We start from the raw sequence: 15,036 nt of genomic DNA, 5'->3' as shown, positions 1-15,036 counted from the left end.
CCGAGACCCAGCGACCCTTGCATCAAGGATTGGCATTCCGTGGATATGATGAAAGTGAAGAGTCTAGCAACAGAGGCAACTTCATTGAACTTTTAAAGTTTCTTGCAGGAAATAGTGAAGAAGTGAACAAGTATGTCTTGAACAATGCACCAGGTAATTACACTTTGACTAGCCCAAAGATACAAAAGCAAATTATTTACTGTTGTGCCATAGAAACTAGAAAGAAAATAATTGAGGAACTTGGTGATGAGCCCTATGCAATTTTAGCTGATGAGTCTAGTGATATATCACATAAAGAACAACTAGCTCTTTGCTTGCATTATGTTGATAAACTTGGAAGGCCATGTGAGCACTTTATTGGAGTTGTTCATGTAGATGATACTACCTCTTTGTCACTTAAGAAAGCAATTGAAGTTTTACTTGTTAGTAATGGATTGAGTATGCAGCAGATTAGAGGTCAAGGTTATGATGGGGCTAGCAATATGAAAGGAGATATTAAAGGGCTCAAAACTTTAATCATGCAAGAATCACCTTCCGCTTATTATATTCATTGCTTTGCACATCAACTCCAACTAGTTCTTGTTGCTGTTGCCAAAGGAAATACTGACTGCAAGACTTTTTTTGATCAAGTATCTATCTTATTGAACATTGTTGGGGTTTCTTGCAAGCGTCATGATATGCTTTGAAATGCTAGGCTTGAGTATGTCAAGAAAGCACTAGAGTGTGGTGACCTTGAATCAGGGAGTGGATTAAATCAAGAGATGGGTTTGCCTAGGCCTGGTGACACTCGGTGGGGCTCTCATTACAAAACTATATGTAGCATCATCACTATATATTCCTCAATTCATGATGTGCTCATTGAACTTGGTGCTGATAATGCATATAAGGAAGATTGGACAAAGATACATTTTGTGCTTGGAGCATTTGAAACCTTTGAGTTTGTTTTCTTTGTGCACTTAATGTATGTTATTCTTGGATATACAAATGAGTTATCCGAGTGCTTGCAGAGAAGGGATCAAGATATTCTTAATGCAATCTCACTTGTTAATGTGGCAAAGAGTAGAATGCAGGAGTTGAGGTCTAATGGTTGGGATAATTTTCATTAGAAGGTCACTTCTTTTTGTGTTAAACATGGTGTTGAAGTTCCTGCTATGGATGGTGCTTATGTGCCTTATGGAAAATCAGCACGGTATGCTCGTGCCTGAAACCAAACAAATGATGACCATTTCCGAAGAGAAGTATACATTGGTGTCATTGATCAAATTAGTCAAGAGCTTGATAATCGGTTTGATGAGATCAATATGGAGCTACTCTCTTGTATGTCAGCCTTCAGTCCTTCCAACTCCTTTGCTTCTTTTGATGCACGAAAGGTACGTAGATTGGCTGAATTTTATCCTAAGGACTTCTCCAACAATGATTTGTTAAAACTGGAATTGCAACTTGATAATTATATTAATGACATGCGACAAGATGCTATCTTCCAAGGGCTAGACAACATTGTTGATCTCTCAGTTAAGCTTGTTGAAACAAAGAGGCACAAAGTGTATGATATGGTGTACTTGCTTCTCAAATTGATATTGCTTTTACCAGTGGCAACTGCGAGTGTTGAAAGGGTATTTTCTGCATTGGTTATAGTGAAAACAAAGTCAAGGAATAAGATAGGTGATACTGTTTTGGATGATTGTCTAGTCACATTTATTGAGCGGGATATTTTCTTCCAAGTTAATGAAGATAATATAATGGAGACATTCATGTCATTGAGAAAGCAGCGGATAAACAAGTAATATTGTAAGTCTCCTATTGTTATATTTCGAAGTATTTGTATTTCATTTGAACAATTTATATTAAGATTTGACATCGTTTTACCGAATTATAATATGGTTTTACCGAATTATAAATAGTTTACCAAATTGTATAAGAATTTTTTCTGCGGCGCATACCCTATGCAAAAATCCTGGGTCCGCCACTGAGCTCACGACGTAGCCGTCACGAGGCCTCGGCTTTGGCTTGCCATACAGAGCGATCCACTCTGGCCTGGTGGGGTCAGTCACTGGGCGAAGGAGTCCACCATCGACAAGCGACTGAAGCATCTCCTCGGTGACGTCCGACAAATCCCAGGGGTCCGCCTCAACAACGATGATGTCGCCAGCCATGAGTGCGATGGAGGAATCGGGTGCGGCGGTGAGTTTTTCTCTCTCTCCCACGCTCTCGCTTTTTTCTCGCTTTCTCCCTAGGCTTGCTCTTCTCCCCTCTTCTTCCTGGCACCCGCTGCTCTAGCGACGGCTCGATGGAGGCAGTGCTAATGCAGGCAAGGTAAGATGAGGAGGGGTGAGACTCTTTGGGTATTTATGCAGGGAGGAGGCGAAATGAACGGGTGATGAAATCGGGGAAGTTTCCCCCCCAATCCAGCACAGTTAACCACGAGCCGATTTCACCGGCCCACGTGCCCACGACTTCCCCATTAAATGCGAGGACAGTTACGTCCCATCCACCACGTCATGCCCAGCCACTACGGCAGCAGGAGTCATTTCGCCTCCCTAGAAAACCACCTCAAAAGGTGCCCCACCCATTGCCGAGCCAACAGGGAAGATATACCCCCGGCCAATTCCTTTCATATGAAGGAACTAGGCTCTGAGCCTATTACGGTCTAGGGGTTCGAAGGCTGGGCCCCAAGGGGTTTCAATAGCCACCCCAGGACAACACAGTCAGGAACGACCGTGGGCGAGCCTATATGGGGCCGAGACCCAAGCAAGCGAAATGCTTGGGATGCCCAAAGTCGTGTCCGAGACCGGCAGGAAGGTCTCTGAATGAGATCCCACCATAGGGAGGCACCGAGCCACCGAGGCCCAGCGAACGGCCTCGGCACCCACTAGAGAAATCCTCTGGTACACTTGGAGTGCATCTCCGGACCGCTAGCCGACCCTTAGCGAACGGGGTTTGGGCCTCCACTCGGACTACCCGATAACAGCTCATCAGAAGTGCCACCGCTCGTGCCCACCGAGGGTAGCGAGGCACATTCCACCCCTCCTTCTGAGCGAAAAGGAAGCATGAGGGTCATACAAAAAGTCAGGGGAACCCCTGACGGCCTTCTCGCTCTATGCAGAGGCTAAGGGGCTCTTCCTACAACCTTGCCGAGACCCAGCGACCCTGGCTCGCACTCGAAGGGGCTCAGCAAAACAAACCCTCCTTCCAAGCAAAAAGGAAGCGTGAGGGTCATACAAAAAGATAGGGGAGCCCCTGACGGCCCTCTTGCCCTGAGTAGAGGCTAGTGGGCTCTTCCTGCAGATACGCCGAGACCCCACGACCCGGGCTCATGCCCAAAGGGGCCTCAGCAAACAAACCCTCACGCGCGAGGGGCGTATAAAAAGCCAGGGGAACTCCTGACGGCCCTCTCGCTCCGTGCAGAGGCTAGGGGCTCTTCCTACAACCTTGCCGAGACCAGCGGCTCTGGCTCGCACCAGAATGGGCTCGACAAATAAACCCTCTGTCCGAATGAAAAGGATATGTGATGGTCAGATGAAAAAGCCAGGGACCCCTGACTGCCCTCCTGCTCCTAGCGGAGGCTCAGGGGCTCCTCCTGCACCCAAGACAAAGACAAACGGTCTAAGTCCACACTGGAAGTTTTGTTACAAACACGATAAAGGGCACCGAGCCCGTTACGGTCCAGGGGTTCGAAGGCTGGGCCTCCAAAGGTTTTGACAGCCGCCCTAGGGCAATAGGGTCAGGGACAACCTTGGGGTGAGCCTACAAATGGTCGAGGCCTAAGCGAACAATTGCTCGGGGCGTCCTAAGTCATGTCCGAGACCGGTAGGGAAGTCTCCGAATAGGATCCCATCGTAGGGAGGCACCGAGCCACCGAGGCCCAGCAAACGGCCTCGGCACCCACTAGAGAAACCCTCTAGTACTCTTGGAGTGCGTCTCCGGACCGCTAGCCGACCCTTAGTGAACGGGGTTCGGGCCTCCACTCGGACTACCCGATAACAGCTCACCGGAAGTGCCCACGCTCGTGCCCATCGAGGGTAGCCTGGCACATTCCACCCCTCCTTCCGAGTGAAAAGGAAGTGTGAGGGTCGTACCCAAAGTCAGGGGGACCCCTGACGGACCACTCGCTCCATGCGGAGGCTAGAGGGCTTTTCCTGTAGCCTCGCCGAGACCTCCGCAACCCGAACTTGCGCTTATGGGCTCGGCAAATGCGATAAAAAACTCCTCGCTCAAACGCAAAAACGAAAAAAGCCCCTAGAGGAGTAACTCTACTCCTCTAGGGCCTCGGGGGCTACACCCGGCGGGTGCGCTCGCGCGCACCCACCGGAACCTCAAGAAGCAAAACCCAATTCCTATGAGAGCGGCTATAAACCACGCCTTGGCAAACCCCCGAGAGAGTGCACGCACTCCTCCGGGGGCTCGGGGGCTACTGTCGGGTATCATAAAACTGGGTACCCCGAGCAAACATCAAAGGGGTCACTTAAGTCCCATCAAAAAATAAAGCTAGAAGGTAAGCCGTGGGCCCCTCGCCCGCCACGTCCGAGCCTGCCAGGCTCTCTGCCTCGCCTCGAGCCTCGCGCAGAAGGTCTCGGCGTCCAGACGCAATCTCCACCTCGCGCGAGGCTCTTCACGGAAGGCCTTGGTAGGGGGTCCATTCTCCGTATCGCGCGAGGCCTCTCATGGAAGGCCTCGGCAAGGAGTCCGATCTTCGTCTTGCGTGACGCTCCGCTCTCCGTCTCACGCGAGGCCTCATTCTCCGTATCGCGTGAGGCCAGCTTATCCATAGTCCGTCACCCCCGCCTCGGCCAGTCTTCCCGACAGCACGTCATGTCCCATTAATACTTCAACCACTCCCGCAATCTCAGCCGGACGATGGCTCGACGCCACGGAATGGCCGACAAGACATGAGGTCGCATCAGCCCCATACCGGCTGAGACAGGGCACGGCGGGGATTACCGGTCACTGTATCCTAACGCTGTGCCCACGATCAGCGCCCACACTACATAGTGCCCCGCGATCCCCACCTCGAAAACAACGCAACATGGATGGTCTGGCCCGATCTATCACCGCCTCCAAGCTAGCACCCTAGATCAACCGCTCTCTCCGGGCCTCAGCACTATGCACCAGGGTCTTAGCTACCTTGGGGTTCGTGTCTACCGAGACCCCCCACTATGGTGCAGCCTCAACACTGACCGAGGCTCGACCTTACGCACCGCCAATCCACAGTGATCCACGTCCTGGCTGCCGCGCTTGCTCCGAGGCAGCCCAGGAGCTCCCATGACGCACAGGGACGGACATGACTAGCATGTCGCCCCAGTGCTCCAAGGACAGACCGCTCCGACGACCATGCTGCCATAGGAACAGGCCACAGGGCTCAGACACACCACCCCTATTGGCACGACGCCGTATAGTCAGCATATGTACTGTCCTTGTCCTCCCTTCAACTATAAAAGTAGAGGACTTGGGCCACTTAGGGGGGGACAGATAGAGAAGAACACCTGGTAACACACACACGCACACATCCCAGCTGCCTGAGAGCAACGTCTCAAGCGGCCCACACGACACCTCGCCAAGACCTGGGATCAGCTCCCTCTCTCACCTAGCTTGTAACCTCCTACTACAAGTACTTCGGTGCAAGGAATACAAGATCGATCTCTCAGACTAGATGTAGGGCATCGATTGCCTAAACCAGTATAAACCTTGTGTCTCTTTGCATCACCATCCAGGATTAGGGACATGCAGTTCAAATTCACTAGTCGGTTGAGGACCCCTCGGTCAGAAACACCGACACAAGGTGTAGTCAATGGAAGGTTTGTGGAGGTCTCTGGCAAAGACGTTCGAGGGGACCAAGGCCCATGCCGAGGCCATCTTTGCCAGCTCGTCAGCGGCCTTGTTGTACTTCCATGTGACATGGTTTAGTTCGAGACCGTCAAACTTGTCTTCTAGGCGATGTACCAACTTGCAGTAAGCCTCCATTTTGGGGTTGAGGCAATTTGACTCCTTCATCACTTGATCTACGATGAGCTATGAGTCGCCTCGAACATCGAGACGCCGTGCCCCAAGTTTGATGGCAACTTGTAAGCCATTGATGAGGGCCTCGTACTCGGCCACGTTGTTGGAGGTGGCGAAGTGGAGCCGCACCATGTAGCGCATGTGTACTCTGAGGGGCGAGATGAAGAGCAGACCCACGCCTACCTCGGTCTTCATCAGGGATCCATCGAAGTACATGGTCCAGCACTCCGTCTAAATTTGAGCAGGTAGTAGTTGGGTGTCTGTCCACTCAGCCACGAAATCGGCCAAGACCTGAGACTTGATCGCTTTTTAAGGCGCAAAAGTCAAGGTTTCCCCCATGAGCTCAATGGCCCACTTGGCTATCCTGCATAAGGCCTCCCGGTTATGAACTATCTCCCCCAGGGGGAAAGATGATACCACAGTCACTGGGTGAGACTCGAAGTAGTGATGCAGTTTGCGTCGGGCTAGGACTACGGCATAGACCAGCTTCTAGATGTGGGGGTAGCGCGCTTTGGTCTTGGAGAACACCTCGCTGATGAAATAAATAGGTCGTTGGGTGGGCAGAGCATGCCCCTCTTCCTACCTTTCCACTACTACGGCAGCGCTGACCACTTGGGTCGTTGCGGCGACGTAGAGTAAGAGGGCCTTGTCCCTGGTCGAGGGTACCAGGATGAGAGGATTCGTGAGTAGCACTTTGAGTCTGTCGAGGGCTTCTTTGGCCTCAGGGGTCCAAGAAAAACGCTTAGATTTTCTCAAGAGTCGGTATAGAGGCAGACCCTTTTCGCCGAGGCGCGAGATGAAGCGACTCAGGGCCACAAGACATCCCATGACCCTCTGTACACCCTTGAGGTCTCTGATTGGTCCCATGCTGGTTATGGCCGAGACCTTCTCTGAGTTGGCTTCGATGCCGTGTTCTAAGACTATGAATCCCAAGAGCATGCCTTGGGGGACCCCGAATACATATTTCTCGGGATTGAGCTTGATGCCCTTCTCCCTAAGGCATCTGAAGGCTATCCTCAAGTCGTCGACATGGTTCCCGGCCTTTCTAGTCTTTACCACGATGTCGTCCACATAGGCCTCGACGGTCCACCCAATGTGGTCACCAAAGACCTGGGTCATGCACCGCTGGTATGTGGCCCCTACGTTTCTAAGTCCAAAATGCATAGTCACATAGCAGTACATGCCGAATGGTGTGATGAAAGAAGTTGCAAGCTGGTTGGACTCCTTCATCTTGATTTGATGGTAACCAGAATATGCATCAAGGAAAGTCAGGGTCTCGCACCCTACAGTGGAATCAACGATTTGATCGATTCGGGGTAATGGGAAGGGGACTTTTGGACAGGCTTTGTTCAAATTGGTGTAGTCTACACACATTCTCCATTTCCCACTTTTCTTCTTAACTAACATGGGGTTAGCCAACCACTCTGGGTGGGACACTTCTTTGATGAACCTGGCCGCCAAGAGTTTCTGCACCTCCTCATTGATGGCCCTACGCTTTTCCTCATTGAAGCGGCACTGTCATTGCTTCACCGGTCTAGAGCCAGCCTAGATGTCCAAGGCGTGCTCGGCGACCTCCCTTGGTATGCCCAGCATGTCCGAGGGACTCCATGCGAATATGTCAGCATTTGCACGGAGGAAGTCGACGAGCATGGCTTCCTATTTGATATCGAGGGTGGCGCTGATCCTCAGCGCTGGGTCGTTAGGGTAGGCGGGGTTGACTAGGACGAGCTTGATGGCCTTCATGGGCTCGAATGTCCCTATGCGGCGCTTGGAGTTAGGCGCCTCGCCACTGAGTTGGTCAAGGTTGGTGATGAGGGTCTCGGCCTCGGCGAGGGCCTCAGCGTACTCGATGCACTCGACATCACAGTCGTATGCATATTCGTACGTGGACTCAATCATGATAATACTGATGGGGCCTGGCATCTTGAGCTTGAGGTAGGTATAATTGGGAACTGCCATGAACTTGGCGTAGCACAGCCGCCCCAAGATGGCATGGCAGGTTCCTCTGAATCCGACCACCTCGAAGGTAAGGACTTCCTTGCGGTAGTTGGAGGGGGTGCTGAAGCAGACGGGAAGGTCGATGCGCCTGAGGGGTCATATGCGTTTCCCTAGCACGATGTCGTGGAAGGGTGCGATGTCGCCTCGGAGCATCGATCGGTCGATCTCCAAGAGCTCTAGGGTGTTGGCGTATAGGATATTGAGGCCGCTGCCTCCGTCCATCAACACCTTGGAGAGTCGGGTGTTGTCAATGATGGGGTCGACAACAAGTGGGTACTGCCTGGGATTTAGAACATGGTCGGGGTGGTCATCTTGATCAAAGGTGATCACCTCTTGAGACCAGTTGAGGTACCGGGGAGTGGCCACCTTGACCGAGAAGACCTCTCGGCGTTCCCTCTTTCGCTGCCGCACCATAAGGCACGCTGAGGGTCCGCTAAAGATCATGAAGACGTTGTGTACCTTAGGGAACCCATCGTCCTCATCATCGTCCTGGCCGCCGGCGCCCTTCTGCTTGGCGTCGTCATCGGGGGGCCTGAGCCTGGCGTAGTAACGCCGCAGCATGGAGCAATCCTCGAGGGCATGCTTGACCGGGCCTTGGTGGTAAGGGCAGGGTTTCTTAAGCATGTCGTCGAAAGGCGTAGGGCCTTTGAGGCCTCAGGGATTCTTGCATTCTACGGCCACGACCAGATCGGCCCCCAGGACCTCCTGCTTCCCCAGGCGCCCCTTCTTCTTTCTTTTGGGGAGGCGGGAGGCCGAGGCCTCGGGGGCCTCATCCCTCTGCTTACCCTTGGCGTCGCTGTCGGGGAAGATGGCTCCAACAGCCTCCTCACCCGAGGCGAAGTTGGTGGCGATGTTGAGGAGCACGGCAGCTGAGCGCGGCACGTTCTGACCTAACTCTCAAACCAAGTCTTGGTAGGTGGTGCCGGAGAGGAAAGTCTGGACGATCTCCGAGTCGCTGATGCTAGGCAACTCGGTGCACTGTTTGGAGAAGCGCCGGATGAAGTCTCGGAGAGACTCATCCAGTTTCTAGCGACAGTTTTAAGATCCTAGGAGTTCCCAGGGCGCACGTATGTGCCTTAGAAGTTCTCGACGAAGATCCTAACCAAGTCACGCCAGTTGTAGATTTGTGAAGGAGGAAGGTGCTCGAGCCAGGCTTGCGCTGAGTCTGATAAGAGTAAGGGGAGGTTATGGATGATGAGCAGGTCATCGTCCGTGCCACCTAGCTGGTAGGCTAGGTGGTAATCAGCAAGCTAGAGTTCGGGGTTGGTCTCACCGCTATACTTCGTGAGATTGGCTGGTTGCCGAAACTGGGCCGAGAAAAGAGCAGTGCGGATGGCCCTGCTGAAGACCCGAGGGCCTGGCGGTTCAGGAGAAGGACCGTGGTCCTCCTCGCTGTCATAGTGGCCACCTCGGTGTGGGTGGTAACCCCGAGCAGGCCCCTCGTTGTCGTGGCATTGTCGCCTGCTGACCACCTCATGGTCTCCCTGCACCTCGTGTCGATTGCCAAGGTGGTCAAGAAGCACGGGGACCCTATGGGCTATCGGTGCTCGAGCGGGCTCAGGACGAACTAAGGCTTCCCTATCCTACCAAGGCAGTGCTGCGGGTAAGTTCGAGGCGCCCCCGTGTCGTCGGGAGGCGGAACTTTTGGCCTGCTGTATCGCGACGGTCTCTAGGAGATATCAGAGCTCGCCACGGACCCACTGCCCCTCTGTGGTAGAAGGCTCAGGCATTGTGTGGACCAGCATTGCCACAGCCATGATGTTCTGGCTAGCGCGATTGAAGACTGGGGGTTGCTCACTCCCTTCGTCGTTGTGGATGCGGTGATGCACATCGCGGGCCCTCCGTCGGGCTCCTCCGCCTTTGCCATGACCTCGCTGCTCCTATTCGAGAGAGTCTCGAAGCTTCTGTAGAAGAAGTCGGTCTTGTTCGACCTTGGCCTGGAGCTCATGGAGTTGTTCTAGGTCTGGGCGTTGAGGTCACGCAAGAGCGGGGTTCTCATTTCATGCGGCCGGTAGGACAATGCGTGGAGGTGTGGCGGCGCCTGTACCTGGGTGAAGTGGGGAACGGCTGCCCACCCCCTCGTTCTCCTCGCCCACCCTCGGCATCTCGAGCCCAACATGAAAACACTCATGAGTGGGGTCGTAGGTGCCCTCGTCGTCGGAGTCGGAGTAGCCGAAGCAGTAGTCGCTTGCGCCCAGGAAACGGCGCATAGCTCTAGGGTCATGGAGTCCAAAGAAATCCATTCTGGGCCACACCTCGTCCTCCTCCAAGGAGTCGGCGTGGGCGTCCAGGTCGAGAGCGAAGCGCTGGCGGCGTCCCAAGGCATCCTCATGAGCGGCAGTGTAAGCATAAGCATAAGAGGCAACGACATTTCTCAACCCAAAGAGGTATGGGGATGGTGCTGCCGCTGGGCTTTGCTCCGCTGGAGTTGGGTTCTCAAGGGGTGGTGGAGCGGAGCTTGATGACTGGGCGTTGCCGCGTACCACCGGCGTTTTCCCCTTGTCCAAGCTCAAGCTAAACAGGTCCCCGACTAGGGACCTTGCGCCAAAAGCTGATCATAGGATATCAGCGGGGAGCAGCATGTTGCCCTGGATTCGCATAGCGTCAAGGTGATCTTGCTCATGTCGTGCCTGGCGAGCGCGACGAGAGCGGTGGCCCGGGCGCCGCCTGCGCCTGGGCTGCTGGTGCGTGACTTCATCGTCGGTTGGTGGGGCTCGAGGAGTGAGAAGTACCATGTCATACTCATGCCCTAGAGACATGAACTCTAGGCTCCCAAACCAAACCACCACGCCGAGACGCAATGGTCATACGGGGTCTGCCATCCGGAACTTGCTAGGATGATGAAACTGATACGCAGAGGTCCCCTACCTGGCGCGCCAACTGTTGGTGTTTTGGACCAGGGGAGTCCTCAACCAACTAGTGAATTTGGACTGCGTGCCCCTAATTCTAGATGGTGATGCAAAGAGACACAAGGTTTATACTGGTTTAGGCAATCGATGCCCTACGTCTAGTCTAAGAGATCGATCTTGTATTCCTTGCACCGAAGTGCTTGTGGTAGGGGGTTACAAGTAAGGGGAGAGAGGGAGCTAGTCTCAGGTCTCGGTGAGGTGTTGTGTGGGCTGCTTGAGACGTTGCTCTCAGGCGGCTGGGATATGTGTGTGTGTGTTATAGGGTGTTCTTCTCCGTGAGCTCTCCCCCTCTCTAAATGGCCTAAGTCCTCTCCTTTTATAGTTGAAGGGAGGACAAGGACAATACATCGTGCTAACTATATGGTGTCGTGCCAATAGGGGCGGCATGGCCGAGCCCTATGGCCTGCTCCTGTGGCAGTGTGGTCGTCGGAGTGGTCTATCCTTGGAGCACTAGGGCGGCGTGGTGGTCACATCTGATCCTATGCGTCATGGGAGCTCCAGGACTACCTCGGAGTGGGTGTGGCGGCGAACGTGCGAGCCGCTATGGACTGACTCTGCACGAGGCCGAGGCTCAGTTGGTGCCGAGGCTGCACCACCGTGGAGGGGTCTCGGTGGACACGAATCCCAAGATAGCCGAGACCCTAGTGCATAGTGCTGAGGCCCAGAGAGAGCGATTAATCTAGGGTGCTGGTTTGAAGATGGTGATGACCCGGGCCAGGCCGCCCATGTCATGTTGTTTTCGAGGCAGGGATCGCGGGGCACAGTGTGGTGCGGGCGCTGGTCGTGTGCACAGCGTTAGGATACAGTGACCGGTAATCCCCGCCGTGCCCTGTCCTAACTGGTATGGTGCTGATGCGACCCCATGTCCCGTCGGCCATTCTGTGGTGTCGAGCCATCGTCCGGCTGAGATTGCGGGAGTGGTTGACATATTAATGGGACATGACATGCTGTCGGGAGGGTCGGTCGAGGCGGGGGGCGATGGGCTAAGGACAAACCGGCCTCGAGCGATACGGAGAATGAGGCCTCGTGCGAGACGGAGATCGGACTCCTTGCCGAGGCCTTCCGTGAGAGGCCTCGCGCGAGGCGGAGATTGCACTCCTTACCGAGGCCTTCCGTGAGAGGCCTCGCACGAGGCGGAGATTGCGTCAGGATGCCAAGACCTCCTGTGCGAGGCTTGAGGCGGGGCGGTGAGCCTGGTAGGCTCGGACGTGGCTGGTGAGAAGCCTACGGCTTAGCTTTTAGCTTTGCTTTTTGATGGGATTTAAGTGACCCTTTTGATGTTTGCTTGGGGTACCCGGTTCTACGGTACCCGACAGTAACCCTACCTCCCGGACTATATAAGGTGGGCAGGGGACCCCTCTAAAAACATCTCTCATTGACATACAGCAATACAATCAAACGCAGGACGTAGGTATTACGCCTTCTTGGCGACCGAACCTGGATAAAACCTCGTGTATGTCTTGCGTCACCGTCTTGTTTATGGCTTGCGCATCTGTCTGCCGACAATCTACTACTTTGGGCATACCCCTAGGTAGACTGCCGACCATATTTCGTCGATACATTTGTATCTCTGAATATATTTGCTATAAAAGTGTATGTCTTGATTAATTTAATAATGTTAATTTGCTATCATAAACATTACTTTATTTTTGTATATATTTAATTAAATTTAGGATTCATTGACTTTTTGGGATGCTAGATAAACACTCGTTTTTGGACGGAAGGAGTACTTTCTATTCAATTTCCAAATAATATTAGTTTTGAATCACTTGTTCTCCTGTAATCACTAAATCAGGGAGTGGTGCTCTCCTAAACATGTACTCCTTTCGGGTTTCTAAGGAAGTCGTTTTCGACAAGGTTTAAGTTAAACATTGAAATATAAAATCATGAATAACGGTTAAGTTGTCGAGTTTAGAAATGTGAAAACTATATGAATAGATTTGTCTTAAAAAAATACTTCATAAAAAATGAATATTATTTTTAGTTAATATTTTTACAAAAAAGAAGTCAAAGTTATGCTTTAGTATCCGTATCGCTGTCCAAAACGACCTCTTTTAGAAACCTGGAGAGAGTAGTCAATACTCGAAACTAATCCATATGTATCGACATCGTGTTTTAACTAATATACTTCCCTTCACAAGATATTTAGAAACTACCAATGTTAATCTATATGTGTATGCAATATCTCGAGTCACACCATGAGCTTGTTCTTGTGGTGACGATTAGAGAATTAGTTAGATATTGGTTGGTACCTCTTGTGGTGATGGCATGATTTGTTAGATGTTTAGAGTGTCATCTAAATGAGATATGAGCTAAGTGTGCTAACTTCTCAAGAATATTGACTTGAAATATTGTGTGGTTTGTTTGGTAGAACAAAATATAGAGAAATTTTGTATGCTTAACTTTTACCTTCCTTTTACTCTCGCTTGTCTACCATAATTTCTTCTTGTTGATGGAGAGATGCTCTTTAGAGATTGATGAGAAATACTAGGAGAGTGTAAGGGAGGAGAGATTGATATGTGGATCTAAAGGGGTAAAAGAGAAGCGTACAAGTTTTTTCGTTGGGTGGTGTATATAAGGATAATTTAAATTGATGCTCTTAATAAGGAACTTTTATACTAGTGTCTCATATTCATGCCTATATATATTTTATTCCTGTTGATTGCACGGTTTGCGAAGGTTCCGCACCTAGTCGTTGCGGGAGTTCCGCACCAGGACGTGGAGGTTCCGCAGACTTACAACTTAGCAACTTTTAAGTGCATGAACTATCATGAGCATCACGTTTATCATGATAGCATCTTGCACCCCGCACATGCAAGACATAGGAGAGTTTCGGCACTCCACCACCGTGCACCGACCCCCACGGGGTTCGGCAGTACTGGGCCTACCACACACTACTCCGTGCACGGATGTAGTATGGCTAGGCTTAGTTGGGCCCATGGCAGTCCAGTAAGGTTACAGTACAAATTGGGCCTTTTGGCCCACTAAGCAACCGTGGGCCGTTATTATTTTTGTATTTTCCATTTTTACTAGGTCCATGGATCACCTATTTTTTTAAAAAATCGCAGCATGCTCACTTCTCCAAAGGAAAGGATATGCTCCATCCTATGTTCCAAATGCCATGAACAGTACATAAATAGAGGAATCTTGTTTCTTGTACTTCTCCTTTAGAAATTTTACAACCCAAATGGGTCCTAAATGGGCTAGAGACTTTGGCCCAGTTCGGCTAATTGGAAAAACGACTGATACTGATGCTGATGTTGATTTGTTATGAGAGAAAAACACTGTTATTTCGCTAAAACGGTACGACTGATAAGTTAAAGCGAACAGGACCTTTAGAAGTTAGGCTTAGAGCGTTTGAATTTATTGCCAGCTTGCCTTGCCTCATCATGTTGGGCTAGCCTTGCCTCCGAATTGGCTAGCTCAGGTGAGCAAGAAAAAATTGAAAAACACAAAACAAGACATGCTACCTGGGCGGTCAAACCCTTCTTTTCTTCTGACTTCTCGTTGAGCGAGGAAAGGTTAGCAGTCATCCAAGATCCAAACATGCATGCCCGTGATCTCTAAACATGCATCATTGTTGGGATCAACGGTCTGTTCGGTTGGCTGGTTCGTATCGTTTCTGGTTCGTGAAGAAGTACTGCTGGTTGGTTTATATGAGAGAAAAATACTGTTCCGGCTAAAAATTTACGATCGTTTATAATAAGCCACAGCCAAACAAACAGGCTGCAATCGGTGGTGCCATTGTAGCATGGTCTATGAAGAGGTCGTCTCTAGGCACATGGCTCGAGGAGGACAAAGAAATATGTGGTTGCCTCCTATTTGCTACATGGTCTATGAAGAGGTCGTCTCTAGACACATGGCTCGAGGAGGACAAAGAAAAATTAATTGTATAGTTTGGTTGAAAATCGCGAGACGAACATTTTGAACCTAATTAGTTCATGATTGAATATTAATTGCCAAATAAAAACGAAAGTGCTACAGTAGCCAGAATCCCAAACTTCGCCCAACTAAACAAGCCATGAACTGTTTTCTTCGTTAACAAGTTAGCGGTGACCAATGAGTGCACTCAGGCGCAGCTGGTGTAAATTTCGCACAGAGGTATCTTGTGCAACTCATCTTGTGCTCGAAGGGA

At 51.3% G+C, this 15,036-nt stretch overlaps 1 protein-coding gene across 1 annotated transcript; it reads right to left on the bottom strand.

The window, feature by feature from the left end:
* Positions 1-7,650: 7,650 nt before the first annotated feature.
* LOC136467185 (uncharacterized) lies at positions 7,651-8,516 on the bottom strand. Its single transcript, XM_066465780.1, has 2 exons — positions 8,452-8,516; positions 7,651-8,080 (listed from the first exon to the last, which is right to left on the bottom strand). The coding sequence occupies exons 1-2, from the start codon at positions 8,514-8,516 to the stop codon at positions 7,651-7,653; spliced, it is 495 nt and encodes a 164-aa protein (XP_066321877.1).
* Between the last annotated feature and the right edge of the window lie 6,520 nt (positions 8,517-15,036).

This window comes from Miscanthus floridulus, chromosome 1, assembly GCF_019320115.1.
Source record: "Miscanthus floridulus cultivar M001 chromosome 1, ASM1932011v1, whole genome shotgun sequence".
Classification (NCBI taxonomy): domain Eukaryota; kingdom Viridiplantae; phylum Streptophyta; class Magnoliopsida; order Poales; family Poaceae; genus Miscanthus; species Miscanthus floridulus.
Note: the sequence above shows the minus strand (reverse complement) of the source record. Positions and strands in the feature narration are given on the sequence as shown.